We start from the raw sequence: 15,526 nt of genomic DNA, 5'->3' as shown, positions 1-15,526 counted from the left end.
CATTGGAGTTAAAGCACTAAGAGACAACTTAATATGTACTACTATACATCCTCAAAAAACTTTCCCAGACATTAATAATCCTCTCAACAGCTCTTCAAAAACATAATCTTCCACTTTACAAACTGAGATAGTGTGACAAAGTAATTCAGTGTCTCATCATGGACTATACACTAAGTCAAAAGCAGAGCCAGAAACACCATCTTTGCACCAGGCTACTGAATACTGGGAAAAGACAGATACTGACGGAATTGTCCTAAGAGAACACATGAAAAAGAAAGAAACTGTAGAGGCTTTCTTTAGGGGGACAACGAAAGTCTACAGAAAAAAAGAGGTAGTGAGAGCAAGAAGATTCAAGAAGGAGTCATGCCAGCCTACAAGATGAAAATCAAGAGGCATCTAACTGTCTATTTTTCACATGCATGACAACAAAGTTCCCACCCATTTTAAATGGCAAACAGAAAGGCATGCAGACTGGAAGTCTTTTCCTGGCTTGGGCCTACCTTCTGTTCAATCTCCAGAAAGCGTCTCAGGTCATCTGTATCTAGGTAGTCCTTGTGATTGCTGTAGGTGAGCATTAGCAGGTACAAATCACGTCGTGTTGACATCATCTTATAGAAGGCGCAGAACTCATCAAAGCCCAGCGTGCCCTGGTTATCATCCGTATCAGCCTCCTGCATTACACAATAATAAGGCAATGAGATACCCAGTTGCCCAGCAATAGCCTGAACGAACTTTGAATAAACAAACTCCTGCATAAGAATAAAGCAACACTGAAATTAAATGCAGGTTGACACTGCCTGACATGGCTAGTCACTGTACGGCCTGCTAGAACACATTGATTTATCAGGCTGATGCTTGTCATATGAATGCTTTGCACAGCTTTCCCCTTTGAACCTCTTAAATGTATGCATTAGCGAATCAGCCAAGAAACAACTTTTAAGGTCTTTATTGTTCCACAGGGAACCCTGCTTGAAGGATTTCTTCTGTCTATGGCAGTGAAGTAAGACAGCGTACCCTGCAACATAGAACAGAACATGCATATGTCTGGCAGAATTACCCATTCATATTTTCTTGAGAAGGTCATTAGAACCCAAGTCATCTTGAAATTAATTTTATATCTAGGATTTGGGAGGATATCTGTTAAATCCACAGCCATAAGCTAGTAAGATCTGCAAGAATAATAATTTTGCAAGTAAAAAAAAAATCATCAGTAAATGACACTATATTGTCTGGTATATCTATCGCCTACAATATATATATATTTCTTGGTTCCTTTTTGGGGTCAGGTGCCCCAGCCTGTGATCCAAACCATGCTCGGTTGCATCAGCAACACTACTTACTGTTTGCACACAGTGGAGATAGAATTTCTTCAAAGAAATCTTGTGAGAGTCTGATCACAATGGCATCCACCCAATGATAGAACTATTTGAAGGAGAGATTATGGAATTACTGTGTTTCCTAAAAGCCTTTTCCAAGAAGCATGAAAAAATGAATGAGAAATTCTGCCACGGGAAAGTATGAAGAAGGAAAGCTGCAATGTTTCCCAAACAGGATAGACAACACTTGCGTATTTTATGAAAAGAAGCTTATCCAGCACTCCCTACTTTGTTCTCAATAAAGGAGTTATCAGCATATTGCTTTACTCACGTTCACTGTAGACATGTTTAAGGACATTTCAAGCCACAAAATTAAAAAATAAATAAATGAGGCAGGTTTTTACCAAACCTTCATATTTTCCACTGAATTTCCTTCACATACTGTCACACATGCACTTGTATCAGTTGAGGAAAGCACTGATAATAAGCTCTCACAACCACGGACAGCAGCACTGAGCAGCCTTCACAAAGCACTTCTGTCCTGGCAAGCTGACATCAATTCACAGTTATTTGCCCAAGAACAAAGTACTGCCATGACCCTGCAATTTATTCTAACGTACCCACAGAGATTTTTAAAAACTTACACAAACAGCCTACTCTTTCCTTGTTCCCAAAGGACACCCTGCACTTGTTCCCTACTCTTTAATCTTGATAGACCTCGCTATTTTGTCTCTTGTCCAGTCTCACACTTCAGCAGTTTCGGAGCCTGTACCAGCTACAACATTGAAGCTGACAGTACTATGGAGGAAGTGACTGGAAGAATGAGAAGTCATAGATGAAGCTTCTTTAGAACTGAGCCCCAGGTGAAAATACGAATGCATTTGTGAACAACAAGTAGCTAATAAAAATGGCTTTTGCCATTTTAACTATGGCAAGATTTTTTTAAACAACTCACTACTACTTTTTTAACTAGAAAAATTAATATTAAAGGTAACTTTCTTTCAGACCTACATGTAATCTACCATATTATATCTTAAAATACTTGGTGTAATTATTTCATTAACCAAGAGATTTGATTTTTAATTTCAAGGCTGCTTAATATTCTGATTCTAAGCTATCAAATAGCAATTATATTTTCAGCTGAGACCAGCTCAGTTTCAATTATGCATTGCATGTGGAAAAAGCAAACCTATTCTTCTTTGTTAATAGCATTTCTAAAGCACCCGATATGTGTAGTAATTGTCATTGATTACAAACAATAAAACCAGAACACAGCATACAAGCAGCACAAATTTTTTCCCAGGAGAGTTTTGCCCAGTCTCTTCTATTTGGCTTGCATCAAACCTAATGGTTCATCTTGGAAAGGGAGTCAGTAATCTACTAATTTTAATGAGTTTTTAAATTCAGTTCTTCACCGAGCTACATCCGTAAACCTAGTGTTTGCTGGTGTGAAAGAAAAAAACTGAAGAAAAAAAAGTAACGGGTAAAACCCCTTGGTTTTCTCTGGCTGTACATGCATGATTCTCAAAGGCTTTTGAGCCTGGAACGTGTCCAGAACTGAATTTTTGAGAATCCTATTGAAAAGGCTAGCATGACTTTCCAGTAAACTTGAAGCAGTGCTTGAACAGCTGCCATTCCAACTGTGAGATTTTCAGGCACCTAAATGTACATTATGTTTCTGAAGGTACATACATACTCTGTCCAGACATTGCATAAGAAAAAGTAAAATAGCTGAAAAGTCCTCACCTCCAATACTCTCATAAGGTACAGGCTGCGCCCTAGAGGTAACAATTTTCTGTATGGAAACAATCAGGGACTAACACAGTAGCCCATACTCTTGCAGAAATACTATTACAAGCATTCCTCCCAATGGCCAGTACTTTTGGAATTCAAAGAACTTTCAGTTGGCAGAAGACATCTCTTTTGCACAAACTGCTGTTTAATGCAATAGCCTCACGTAAAATTTTTTAGGGTCATAACCATACAGGTCTTAATCCATCAATTGGATAATTTATCACCTGCAGAAATGAAAGACACAAACTGACTTCTTTTCTTCCCCAAACAAAAGCAAAGGCAAAGGAGAGGGTATTTGCAAGTTCCTGGTGACTAGCATTTCATTCCATTTAAAAATTTCTTTTTCTATTTGGACATGTATATGGTGTTATAATGCAATAGTGTACAACAGCATGGACAAATCTACTTTCAAAATTCATTCTGGTCCACATAAATTTTATGCAACAGAAACAGAAAATGGTAATCAAAACAAGGGCTGGCATAGTAAGAGCAGCCTGAGAGAAATGAGCACCCAGCTTCCTGGGGCATCTGTGTGTTATGAAGCTTTTCTTTCTCTTTTATTCAGTAACATACAGAAAAAATGCTCAAGTATTTAAACTCTACTTCTAAACTTCTGTTTAAATTTCCCCCTAGCTGCAGACTCTTTTTCTGCAGGACCTTCTGTTCCTAAAGAACAACTCACCCAAATGATGGGCAAAATATTCGCCTGATGCATACACTAGGATAACCTGTATCAGCTGATTACTGGAAACTTTCCAATCGCCTTTCCTTCCTTCCCCATAACCTTGAGTTGCTGTGGTTTGCAAAGTTATCCTGTTCTCCATGCTCCATTTGAGCATCTTTTACCATTTTGGACCCACAAAGGAATTTACATTGCACATAGGATGCAACCAAGCAGGCTTCAGCATCAGCTGTCAGCAGGATGAGAGAAAGAGCAGAAAGAGATGTAAGTTAAAAATGTTTTCAACCCAGAGGCATTAGAATAAATACATACAGCCATGGAAGAGAAGGAACATTTCAAGGCCCATTTTTTCTCCAATCAAATTAGTCAGAAGATTTCCAAGTTACACTCTTTCCCAAAATTATTCTCTAACACTCATTTCTTCTGCTAGAGATAAAAGGCCATAATCAGAGGCCATAAAGTCAGTCTATAAAGACTGTCCATGGCAAAATGCAGTGGCTACATTGGTTTCTAACCAATGAAAGAGATCATTTTGCCTTCTTTCTTTTCTCAGTAATAAGTTAAAGGAATGACAGCTTCACATCCAGACTGAATACAAAACCACCCATTCAATTGTACACATTCACTCGTTCAGTTTCACGTTAAAATACTTAACTTATCAAAAGTCATGCTGACTGCCACTATTCTTAACTTCTCCTTGATCCCCCACAAAACTACCCATACTGTGCATGTTTCCATGAGGTCTGCACGTAGGACTCAGTGAGCTATGCAACATTATGGCAGTTTATTAAGGAACAAGAGCCGGCATAATAAAATTTATTTGCACAAGATTTATTAATCGTATCATAAAGCCCCAGTTGACTGTTTCTCTTTATTTTTTACTGTTCTTTAGCAATGGAACAATTCTATAACTAGTGGCTGTTGTCAGCGAAAGTGCTTTTCATTCAAGGTTCTTAACACCATCTAAACCTTGAAGCTTAGGTTTTACACTTCTTACCATCTCTCTCTCTATGGATCAATTTCACACACAGGTAGGTAATTCTCTAAGGAATACTAAATTCAGAATAATGGAACAGAGCCCTCCTAAATGATAAACAGAGCCTAATTTTTACATCTTAGCAGATATCATGTCAAAATGAGAGCATTCACTCACTAGCATGAATCAGTAAAATGATTCCAAAGACTCTCATATGATTTCAGGTTTCTATTTCATAGGACTGAAGTATTCTAATGTTCTTGTCCTAGTGCACTGAAAGAAAGATTAAAAATAAAAAAGGAATTTTTACACTTCAGCAATACCAAAAGGACTACTTGTTTCAAAGTGGTCTTCTACCCACACAGCAACAGGAAAAAATATATGCCCAGGCAGTCTCATTCCATAAGTATTTCATCAAACCAGGAAAAATCACCCAAAAAAAAAGAAGAAAAGCTTCAGAAAATGAAGACATGAACTTTAAGAAATCTTTAAACAGCCTTAAATTGATTGCAAACTGCCCAGGAGTTGTACAACCTCAGAAGATGCTTAGAATAAAAGATGGCTCAGTCTTCAAGCACCAACAGAGAACAGAATTACCTTTGCCTTGCCACAGATCTTTGTGTGACCTTAGGCAATTCACTTATTCCTGCTTCAGTTTTGCGAAATCAGGCTTAGAATATTTCTCCACCTTAAGTTAGGCAAAACTTAAGTATTCAGCTATACACAATGCCTTGGACAGATTCAGACTGACTAGAAAGTCATCAGTAGATAGGTATTTGATCCCTTTCAGTGCTACTGAAATTCCAGTATTTAGTTTTCTCTGAAATGATCTCTCACAGCCTCTCCAAGAGAACATTCTTTAAAATACCAGCGCTGCTGGAAAATTATGCTGAGGTGTCCCTGACTCCATGTAGGGCAAAAGTCATAGCAGTTCACTATGCTGAAAACTATTGATTCAACTTCTGCTTAGGTCCTTCACACAACAGACTTTCTAATTACAAAAGCATACACATCTCCATAGTTCAGTTGCCCAGTAAATTGGGTCAAGGTCAGCAGAATGCAATGTCAAACAAATACTCTTAGCAATGCAAAAAACCTGACAGATATGGAATTTTGCATACTGGATATTTTATTAGTACTGGAGGATATTGGATACTTTACTAGATACTATTTATTAGAGAGAATGTAATCAGAGGAGGAAATGTGACTGAGCTTCAAATCAACAAGTATAGCAAAAAAGCAATCTCTGTACTGTGTGTCTTTATGTTATGTAACACCAGGAGGTACCTGGTGTAATGCCTTTTTCTATGAATAACTATTTATGATGTGTTTCTGGAGCTCTTTTTCAATTTATGAAATGGACTGTGTAGTATCTCTCAGTAGAGTGGAAACAAACCAGATGATGAAGTATTTACAATCTCTCCTACTAGGTTTCACGTTAAATCTCCAGCAGCTGAATCCTTGTTCTTTTAGAAGAAAACACATTTAAATTTCTTACCTTAAACATTTGCTTGACTTTTTGTCGGGGTAGGTTCACATTCAGTTTGTGCATTAGCTGGAGCACTTCACTAATACTCAGACTGCCATCACCATTTTTATCTGCCTCATCAAATGTCTGCTTCAACCACATTGAACAGGAGTTAAGGAACAGCATGGAATATTAAGGGATATTACTGAGTATTTTATATATATATGATTTTTTTTCATGTTAGACTGTATATGAGACCGAGGATGAAAGAAAGTTCAAGGTATAACTCATGTTATTTCAGTTAACAGTTTCTAGACTTGCTGTGCTCAATATGCAACACATGCTATTTACCCATACTACAACACAGAAGAACTAACTTCTGAGCAAATTTCAGTGTTGCATCACACTTCGTCCCATATAACCAAATGAAATGGACAGCTTTACACAGAAAGTAACAGATGAAAGAACATACCTGTATGTTTTTCAGTCCACTCTTCATTCATCTCCAAATCTTGCCCAGAACAATCCTCTTCAAGGACTCCTCTGTCTCTGGAAACAGGGAATACAATGGGAACCTCTTTGAAGCTTTAAGCCTAGTGCTTTTTTTAGCAAAACAAATACTTAAAGGAATCCCTATGCTATGATAGCTCTCCACCACTGGAAAATACTCTCAGATAGTCTAAGAAGGATATTGGTCTCTGGTCCTTTGGCGTTTTGAGAGGCTGTCTTCATCACTGATCCCTGCCATCAGATATTTTAGCCCTGTGATCCAGGTGCGTGCTTCCTCTCCACTGGAAGATACCAGGTCAAGAGATTCCATATGGTCTCCATAGTAGATGCTGAAGCAGCAGTTGGGATCAAAACTGCCATCAGCATAGCGCTGAAAGATCTCTGATTGCTTCCCCTCGCAAACTTCCTGAATAGAGTCGATAGAAACTAGAATGACAAAAGCATGTAGTTCATTAATGACTGTGTGCATGCCCTTGGCCAGACAAGATGCATTTATTCTGTAGAGAAATCCTGTAGAGAAAGGGCTCAAAGCTCACATTGCAAGGTCCCCAGTTCACACAGGTTTTGCCTGCAACTCATTTACAACATACTACAGTACTGCAACCTGCAAGGCTAACAAGAGCAACTTAATCTTCATAAACTATTAATCATAAAATAATTTACTGCCCTTTAAATTCAAGCACAACATTCTTCTTGATCACCCGTGAATGAGCCAAATCCTTCATTTTTGTTTGTTCATAAGAAGGCAAGACCCTAGGAGGAATCAGAAGAAAGGTTCTGTGGTTGACACTCACTTTTGGCTTTCTCATTCTTTCGAGAGGGTCTCCAACGAATACACGACTTGTGCTCGTCCAAGTAATAGAAGCGGACCAACCCTTTGGAACTGCCACGGAGTTTGATCATTTGGGTACCAGTTTGCATGGAACTCATACATCTTTCCACTGAAGAGAGAAATAAAGTGATACCAGTAAGTCAGACTTCACTCCCTTTAAAATCACCTTTACAGGAAGAAAACATATCAAGCAGCTACCAAACTAACAGTTCAAGTCAAAGGACAAGATTTCCTGTACAGTCTAATATATGAGGTCAGATTATATGATCAAAAAGTCAGAAAGATTCTTGGCAACTGTGGACTTACCTGTAAATGTGAAAGTTTTCATTGCCCTATTAACAGGTATGAAACATACATATGTTAGAATTGGTGTAAGGTACATACCCTGCTTAAGACCATCTTGAATGCTTAATTCAAGCTCCTACAATATGTAAAATTTGTGCCGCGCACAGTATGAAATTTCACCTGGAAGTTTGGATCCTTGGCCAGCAAAAACTAGCACAGTTCCACCCCATGTCAGGAAAGTTATTTTCATTATACCTCACGTTTTTGCCTCTTAAGCATACAGTAACCTTGTGGCATAACTTCAACGAGTTTCTTTTCACGTTCCTCTCTGTAAATTCTGGAGTTCCTGTCAGCAGTATCACTGTTTAGAAGTACCATGGCTTCTTATGAAGCAGTTTAGTTTGCATTCTGTCTATTCAGAATTCAATTAAAAAAAAAAAATTATTACCCAACTTGGTCATCAAAAGTATTCTAGGAACCCTAAAAATTCAAAAGCTTTTATGTACAAATGACTTAAGAGTTAAACTATTTTCACTGCCTTAAAAATTAACAGCAAGAAGGTGATTAGAATCCAGTGTGTGACTGCAAAGATGAGGCCAGCTTCAAAGGCTACATTCTTATAAAGAGGTCTACAGTCAGGGTCAACAACAGAGTAATTGTATCCTACACCGGTCAGGGAAATGTATAACCAGGCAAAAATCCTAACAAGTAGAGGGTGGCATTATTTTGATTTGCCTTCTCTAATATAAATAATATTTTGCTGTCCTTAAAAAGATTCCAGAATTTTCTTCCTGGGGAGAAGCTGAAAGAACAATACTGAACAGATATTCTTTGCACTGATCAATGTTTTGTGTAAGGCGCTCAGATACTACAGGGATAAGTATGAATAAAAAGCTATCAGTATTTTTTTTTCTATCCTATAACATATATTTTGAGTAAATCCTCACATTTACATTAAAGTGGATCCAAAATATCAATTAAATATTGTTCTTTATGACTGAGTTAGAAAAAACATTGAATGCTAACTAAGTTGGATTTGTAGCCCATAGTCTGGTGCTATGGAAGAGCTGTAATTTTCTCATAAGCGCCTTAAGTTCAGAAGCTCAGTTCTACAAATATTTACCCAGATAAGCTGCTCCCAGTGTGTGAACAATCCTAATAAGCAAACTCAGAAAAACACCTCTCCCTATTAATGCAATTACAAGATTAGGACCTAAAATGCCTAGTGAATCTATATAATTATATTTTAGTATTCAGTCCTAATTCATAAACATTTAGCCACCATTTGCCAATACCCATGACTGATGAAACACAAAGCACATTCAAAACACGCTAACAAGCAGAGTATAATAGAACTACTAGCAGCACACTTATTTGGGGGGATTTAGAGGAACTACTAATATTTACCTTCTGATCACACTCTAAATCAAACTACTATAAGTATCAGTTTCTAGAATAAGCACAAGGAGATTCAGACAATATTCCTAACTTGCTTGTTAACACCAAGGTATCACAGTACGTCTGCAAAAAGGAAACCAGATTTGTAACGGAAATGTTTGATCTTTCACAAGAGAAAGAGTCTGAGGCAAAGCTAAACTGAATTTATCAGCAACGTTATTCTGAAGCTCCTTTAGCAAAAATACAGCATTTTTAGAGTAACAGAACAACACTAGGACTTCTGCAGACCATGAAAAAGCTTTATAGCCCAAAAGTTTACTTCCTGCCGAAAGCAAGAATGCCCATTTTCATTACATACAGAGCCATCACAAAGGCATTGCATGTCTGCTGTTTACATCACACTTTTACTTGCCATCCAGGCCAAAGAAAATAGTAAACTCTGGAAATAGTACTTTTAGAAAGTTGAGATGGAGTATCAGCTTTGCCTCCCATTGCTTCTATGGATTAAGTCACTGATCCTACAAATTTGCTTCCAGATGTTGTGGCAAAAATCTAACAGACTGTTCTTCTTCCAAATCACTTAAAGTCACATTCTCCTAGGAGGAGGCCTTTCACCTATACTGTACTTTGTCTCTGGGCACTTAAAACACGTTCCCCTCCCGGGGATTTGGCAGCATTACAGACAGTGCAGCCAGCGGCCTTCAAAGAAGCAAGTCTTAGAAGAAGCTCCCTCAAAGAGCTTTGCTCTCTCTCAGCAGGGCTCCTCCTCTTTCCTTGGGAACTGCTGTTAAGCTGAGGCTCTTGCATGCAAAGCCCCTGGAAGCAAGGTTGGGGCCATGCCCATGCCTGCCCAAAGAGGAGGCATTCTTTTGAAATTCAGCTGTTGCAAGGAGCTAAGCTAGACAACATTAATGCAAACTGTTAGCAACTGGCTGTGTCCCAGGAATGAATGCAGAATCTCGTATTTTCTGCCAGGTCGCCCATTTATTTCCCATAATGACAGAGCATAGCCTGTGACTTAATTTTCTTGTGGCTTTTCTGCCCGGTCTAAGTAAAATTAAAACTATTACCATGTCCAATGTATTTATGTATTTTTTTCAGACCTAGAGATGAGAAGTGTAAATTACTACTCAGATTCTGGATGGAAGAATGAAAACCAATACATAAAATACATGTTCTACTAAGTACAGATTTATAAATAAATACAAGCAAATTCTGAGGTCAGGCTCCTCTTATCAATCTGTACATACAGATTACAGATGAAACACTGTCCAAACTAAAACACTCGTTCCATGTATTCTAAAAGTGCATCAAAACCAACACAATTCTTTGCAGTGATTCAAGCCTACCTCTTGGGCAAAGGCAAAAACACCCAAGAGAAGCAAGGCAGAGTAAAAAGGAATGGAAAAAATCATTAATGTTCCTGTGCTTTAGAGCTTATATTCAGCCAAATTCAGTTAATTTACTCCGGAAAAGAAGGTTCAACAAAAGGTTAATTTGAAAGCAAATCATTAATAGTAAAAGAAAATTTAAATTTAAAGCTACAATTCTGTAGAGTACATTGTTTATGTTAATAAAATATTTACAGAGAGAAGGTGTTAAATTGAGAACAAAATAATCCCTCATGTAACATTCTATTTCTTAAAGCTGGTCCTTTGGCTTCAATCACAGATGCCCCTAGATTAAATCAATGTGGTCAGCAGGTATCAGTCATAAAAGCAAATGCTGTGCTACAGTTCAGAAGCATTACTGGAATTCACTACATCAGATCCAAAGTGGATTCAAACTCGGCTTGACCATTTCCCAGACACTGCAATCTTTTCAATATCTGCTTTCATTCCAGTTCAGCAGAAAGATAAATACTTCTCAAATTTACTGTGAGTTAATAATTATGGAAAGCTTGAACTTATTTTAATTTCACAAGGTCTATAGTTTTTTGAAAAAAAAAAAAAATTTTTTTTGGTCAAAATAGTTAATGAAATTTCTATTAGCCCTAATTACACAGACTTCAAATCACATTAAATTTCCAGCTTCCTCTTCAGAAGTTATTGTAGTAAATAATTTTATTTGAAGAAATGAGAAGAGCAGAAATGGGAGAAGTATCAAAAGAACACACCTGTTACAAAGCAGAAAATAATAAAGAAGCGCCAAAATAAAAGTACACTTTATACAACGTGCATTTACTTTGCTTTTACGTGAAGCAAGAACATACTCCTAGTCTGTTAAAATTTTAATAAGCATCCTTGGATAGCTCTTTTAATGCAGCTGTTCATTTCTGCTGCAGAATTACTCACCCAAACCCTACCCAGTACCTCAGCAGCTGCCCTGCTGCCAGTTCCAGCTGATCTGTACACTGGACTGTTCTTTGGTGATTCAATGCACAATTCCAATTAATGTTTGAGGACACAAACTTGAGTTCAGTTCTATTCAGCGTACCTGCCAAGTGAATGGTCAGACCATACCAAATACTTGTTTTAAGTATATTTTTAGTTTTGGTGACACAAGGAAAGGAAAGCACAAGAAATGTCTTCCTCCTCCTGTCAGGAGAACAACAGCAGCTTGTCTGGATCCTACCAACATGACAGGAAGGAAAACCTTTCATGTAGTGCAGAGGTGTTAGCTAGGGGTAGCTAGACAACAACCAGGAGATTGAGATGGAAAGGGGAAACAGTGCATGTCCACACCTCTACATATGTATGTGCACTGAAATATACACCCTTACCTGTCTACATGACTGAAAGTTTAGACCCCTAGAGAGACTGGCAGAAAAATTTGTGGGTGAGGAGGAATCATAGTGGTACTTATATCAAAGAAAAAATAAGATATTTTTTCTGAAATCTTTCACAGCATGTAAATGAGAATAGCACACTGATAAGAAGACAAGTATAACTGCTTCTCCTTACCATTGTTCAGATACCTTCTTTAAGGATTCATTTCTATACTTCAAATAAAAATTCCTCAGTCTTGAAATGAAACATATTTTGGAAGAAATAGCTCCTAACTATCTTCAAAGGCTGAAGTTTTCTTCTTGGTTAAATAATATTTTGTACCTCAGTAGTACCTTTGTGCAGAATTCAGTTGAGGTTCAGCTCTCTTTTGATCTAACGAGTTGCCTCAATTTGCATCTGGACAAAATACAGTCATGGAAAAATGGATCTCTACTGCAGCAAAAAGCACTGTCGTAGCGGAGCAGGAAACAGAAACATAGAACACTTAGTTCCATTCTTGTGTTCTTACAAAGTGACACTAGACTGATGCAGCAAAAAGACTCAAAGTGATTTTTCATAGTTAATAGTAACATTTATAGTTACCATAAAAAGTTTTAAAGTAACAATAAAAAACAAAACTACAGAAATCATAAATCCCTACAATTTGTCCTGATACAACAAAATAAAAACAGAGCCCAATATCATGCTTATTGTTAGAAAGATGTTCTAACGTCTGTTAATTATTTATGGTTCAGTAGCATTATTGTCTTCTAGGAGTTTCTGGGTTTGATGTAAATGTGTGAAGGAGTGGGAGTATTTTAGCATGTGAGGATGAAAAGAAGTTAGAAGGATTGAGTCATTGAGTATTTTTATACATGGACCAGCTTTGTCAAAAGATTCACTTCCAAAGTTCAATACGGCTCCAGGTTATGTTGTACAGCTTTGGCCCTAGCCAGTCTCTTCAGAAAAAGTCCAAAGGCCAGCATCACGCAATACTGCTGAGTTCTGCCCTGTTAACAGATTCTGACAAGATGCATCCTGATAGTATGCTTCAAAACAACCGCTCTTCTAAATACTATAAGGAGAGGAAAATAGATTTCAGAGGCTTATTTCTCTTCAGGGCCTCCAGAAGATGCAACATGTTGGTCAGCCTAGAGAAACCCCTCCAGTACATGTGCACTATAAGAGCAAGCTGTTCCCTTAAAATATTACTAAACAAAAACAGCTTTCTGGCATGCAAACAAAGGACTCCCACACTTGTCATACATTCAACACTGCAAATCCATTGAAGAGATAATAATTGCTACGTTTTTTTTAAAGTCTCACTGGAAATGGTTTTGCAGCTATAACTGGCTCATCAGAAGGAAAAGCAAAGAACTGACTGGCTCCGACTGCTCCTGCTAGGAATATCAGTTTCAGTTTAGACAGGAGGCATCAAATATTTTTAAAAATCAATATATAAATATAATAATATAAAAGCATATAAAATATATATATATATAATATATCCAGTACAGTGTGGTGGGAATTCTGTTCAGTTGAAAAGTCTTGGATTTAGAAGATAGCCTGAAAATTCTGCATATGAACTGTACAATTGATTTCTGTAAGCTTGAGGAATATTCATGACAATTCATCATACCACTCTCATAATAAAGGCTCCCAGAATGTCACTTCTGACCCTGAAGACACTTACTCAAGTAATGGTCTCATCACAGAAGTTTTAACATTAATTGTTGGCTACAGCAGCCTGGTTTTACTCCCTATACAGGCACCTACACTAATGGAATACATCAGTAGTAAATCCTACTTGACCCATTGCCTTATGAATCAAATGAATTGCTATTAAGAACAACTTCTGTTACATAGAGGATTTAGCATCCTGTTGTGCATAACAGAGGCAGATCTTCTTTATTTATTTATAGTCTTTAAACTTTACTTATTTTTTATATTTATTTATTCTTTATTATTACATATTTAAAGTACAGTCTTTTCCTTACAACATGAACTCATTGAGGGAGATACTGGTTCAGTTTTCTCTTACATAAAACCTGGACTGTTCACTGGGTGGATTTTACTTCACGCACACAGAGAAAAACCCCAAACCAAAAAGAAAAACCCCAAACCAAAAAGAAAAACCCAACCAACCAACCAACCAACAAAAAACCCAAAACCAAACCAAAACACCCAAACGCACAAAAAAAACCCCCAAACCCCCAGAACCAAAAAACACAAAACCAAGAAAAGGAGACATTGTCATGCAGCGAGTGGCATGATCAAAAGTTAACCTAAGGTATTTTCTGTCTACGGTGTTCATAGATCAAGTATAGCAGGCTGATTTGCATCATTATGCCAGGATCCAATTAAAAAACAGACCACATCCAACTTCATTAACCTTGTTTTTTTTCATTTTTGCAGTCCTACAGACTTGTAAGCAGGTCCTTCTCACCATTTAAACCAACCATCTTATTAATAGTGTAAGCAGTTTCTACCCCTTACTTGCTCTCACTGACTCAAGCCTCAATAAATTTCAGGACTTTACTATTCTTTTCTTTGGCAAAAACATTTTAAAGTATTTTTGAAAAAGAAAATGTCTGTGTAATCCTGCCAGCAATGCTTGGGACAGCATTTGCTGCGTACAAGAGTTAATGCAAGACTGAATCCATCCTTAAAGCGCACAACCCCTAATAAATGAGACATTAATGGGAGAAGAGATGCTCTTAATCCTGTGGAAATTAGGGTGCTTAACTCGAGGTCAGTCTGTCAGCTCTCCATCTCTTGGTTGAGACTCCATCAGCCATCTGGATCCAGGGAAATGCAGAAGCAGAGTAGGATGGCATTTCTGGACCTCTGCAAAAAATTCCTATTAGTTTCTAAGCTATCTATACCTCCAACTTTCTTGTTTAAAAAAAAAATAAAAAAAAATCTTTGACTGGCAAAGCTGACATACAAGTAGGACAAAAAAGTGCTTCCAAGGCAACAGGTGGTTCTGGTCAAGGTCACTGCAGATTTCTTTACTGGACCTGAGCGGCTCAAGACGACTGCTATTAAAATGCATTTACTACAACAGGAAACATATAATTTCTCTAGCCATTTCCAACTAGGTTTACTGTTTTTATTACCTATTTAAAAGAAAGGCTGCTATGAAGCAAAAAGGGACCCTTCTCAGATAGCTAGTGAAGCTTAAGAATTTTGCCATTGTATATCAGTATTCAGAAAACAACCTCCCAAGAGTCCAGTGACCTACTATGGAAGAAAACAGAGATACTTCTAAAGGCTCATTTCAAAGACTGAAAACTACAAATATTGCATGAAACATTGAAGAGTTAAGAGATGTACAAATTCTGGCAGATAGCAGACCTATCTTACTATGAGTATGGAGAGGGAGATAGATCCTATCTATGCAACAGAGAATTTCAAAAGGTCTGCACACATCAAAATGTACAACTTTGCATTTGCTTTTCCAGAATAATGTAAAGAAATCAGAAATGAAATTATAACTGAGAGGTTCTTGAAGACCAAAAGAATTGCACTAGCAACCATGCAAAATAACATAGGAC

The 15,526-nt window shown here is 37.4% G+C and overlaps 1 protein-coding gene across 1 annotated transcript in view; it reads right to left on the bottom strand.

Annotated features, from left to right (window-relative positions):
- PLCH2 (phospholipase C, eta 2) overlaps positions 1-7,687 on the bottom strand; it is a 44,062-nt gene extending 36,375 nt beyond the window's left edge. Inside the window, exons 1-4 of the mRNA XM_010577542.1 lie at positions 7,541-7,687; positions 6,929-7,172; positions 6,267-6,396; positions 501-671 (exon numbers count right to left, since the gene is read on the bottom strand). Coding sequence (XP_010575844.1) covers positions 501-671; positions 6,267-6,396; positions 6,929-7,172; positions 7,541-7,676 — 681 coding nt within the window. The 5' untranslated portion in view covers positions 7,677-7,687. The remainder of the gene's footprint in view (positions 1-500; positions 672-6,266; positions 6,397-6,928; positions 7,173-7,540) is intronic.
- Positions 7,688-15,526: the final 7,839 nt, after the last annotated feature.

The sequence above is a fragment of the Haliaeetus leucocephalus genome, unplaced genomic scaffold (genome assembly GCF_000737465.1).
Source record: "Haliaeetus leucocephalus isolate CR32 unplaced genomic scaffold, Haliaeetus_leucocephalus-4.0 Scaffold556, whole genome shotgun sequence".
Taxonomy (NCBI): domain Eukaryota; kingdom Metazoa; phylum Chordata; class Aves; order Accipitriformes; family Accipitridae; genus Haliaeetus; species Haliaeetus leucocephalus.
This window is presented reverse-complemented; position numbering and strand designations above follow the sequence as displayed.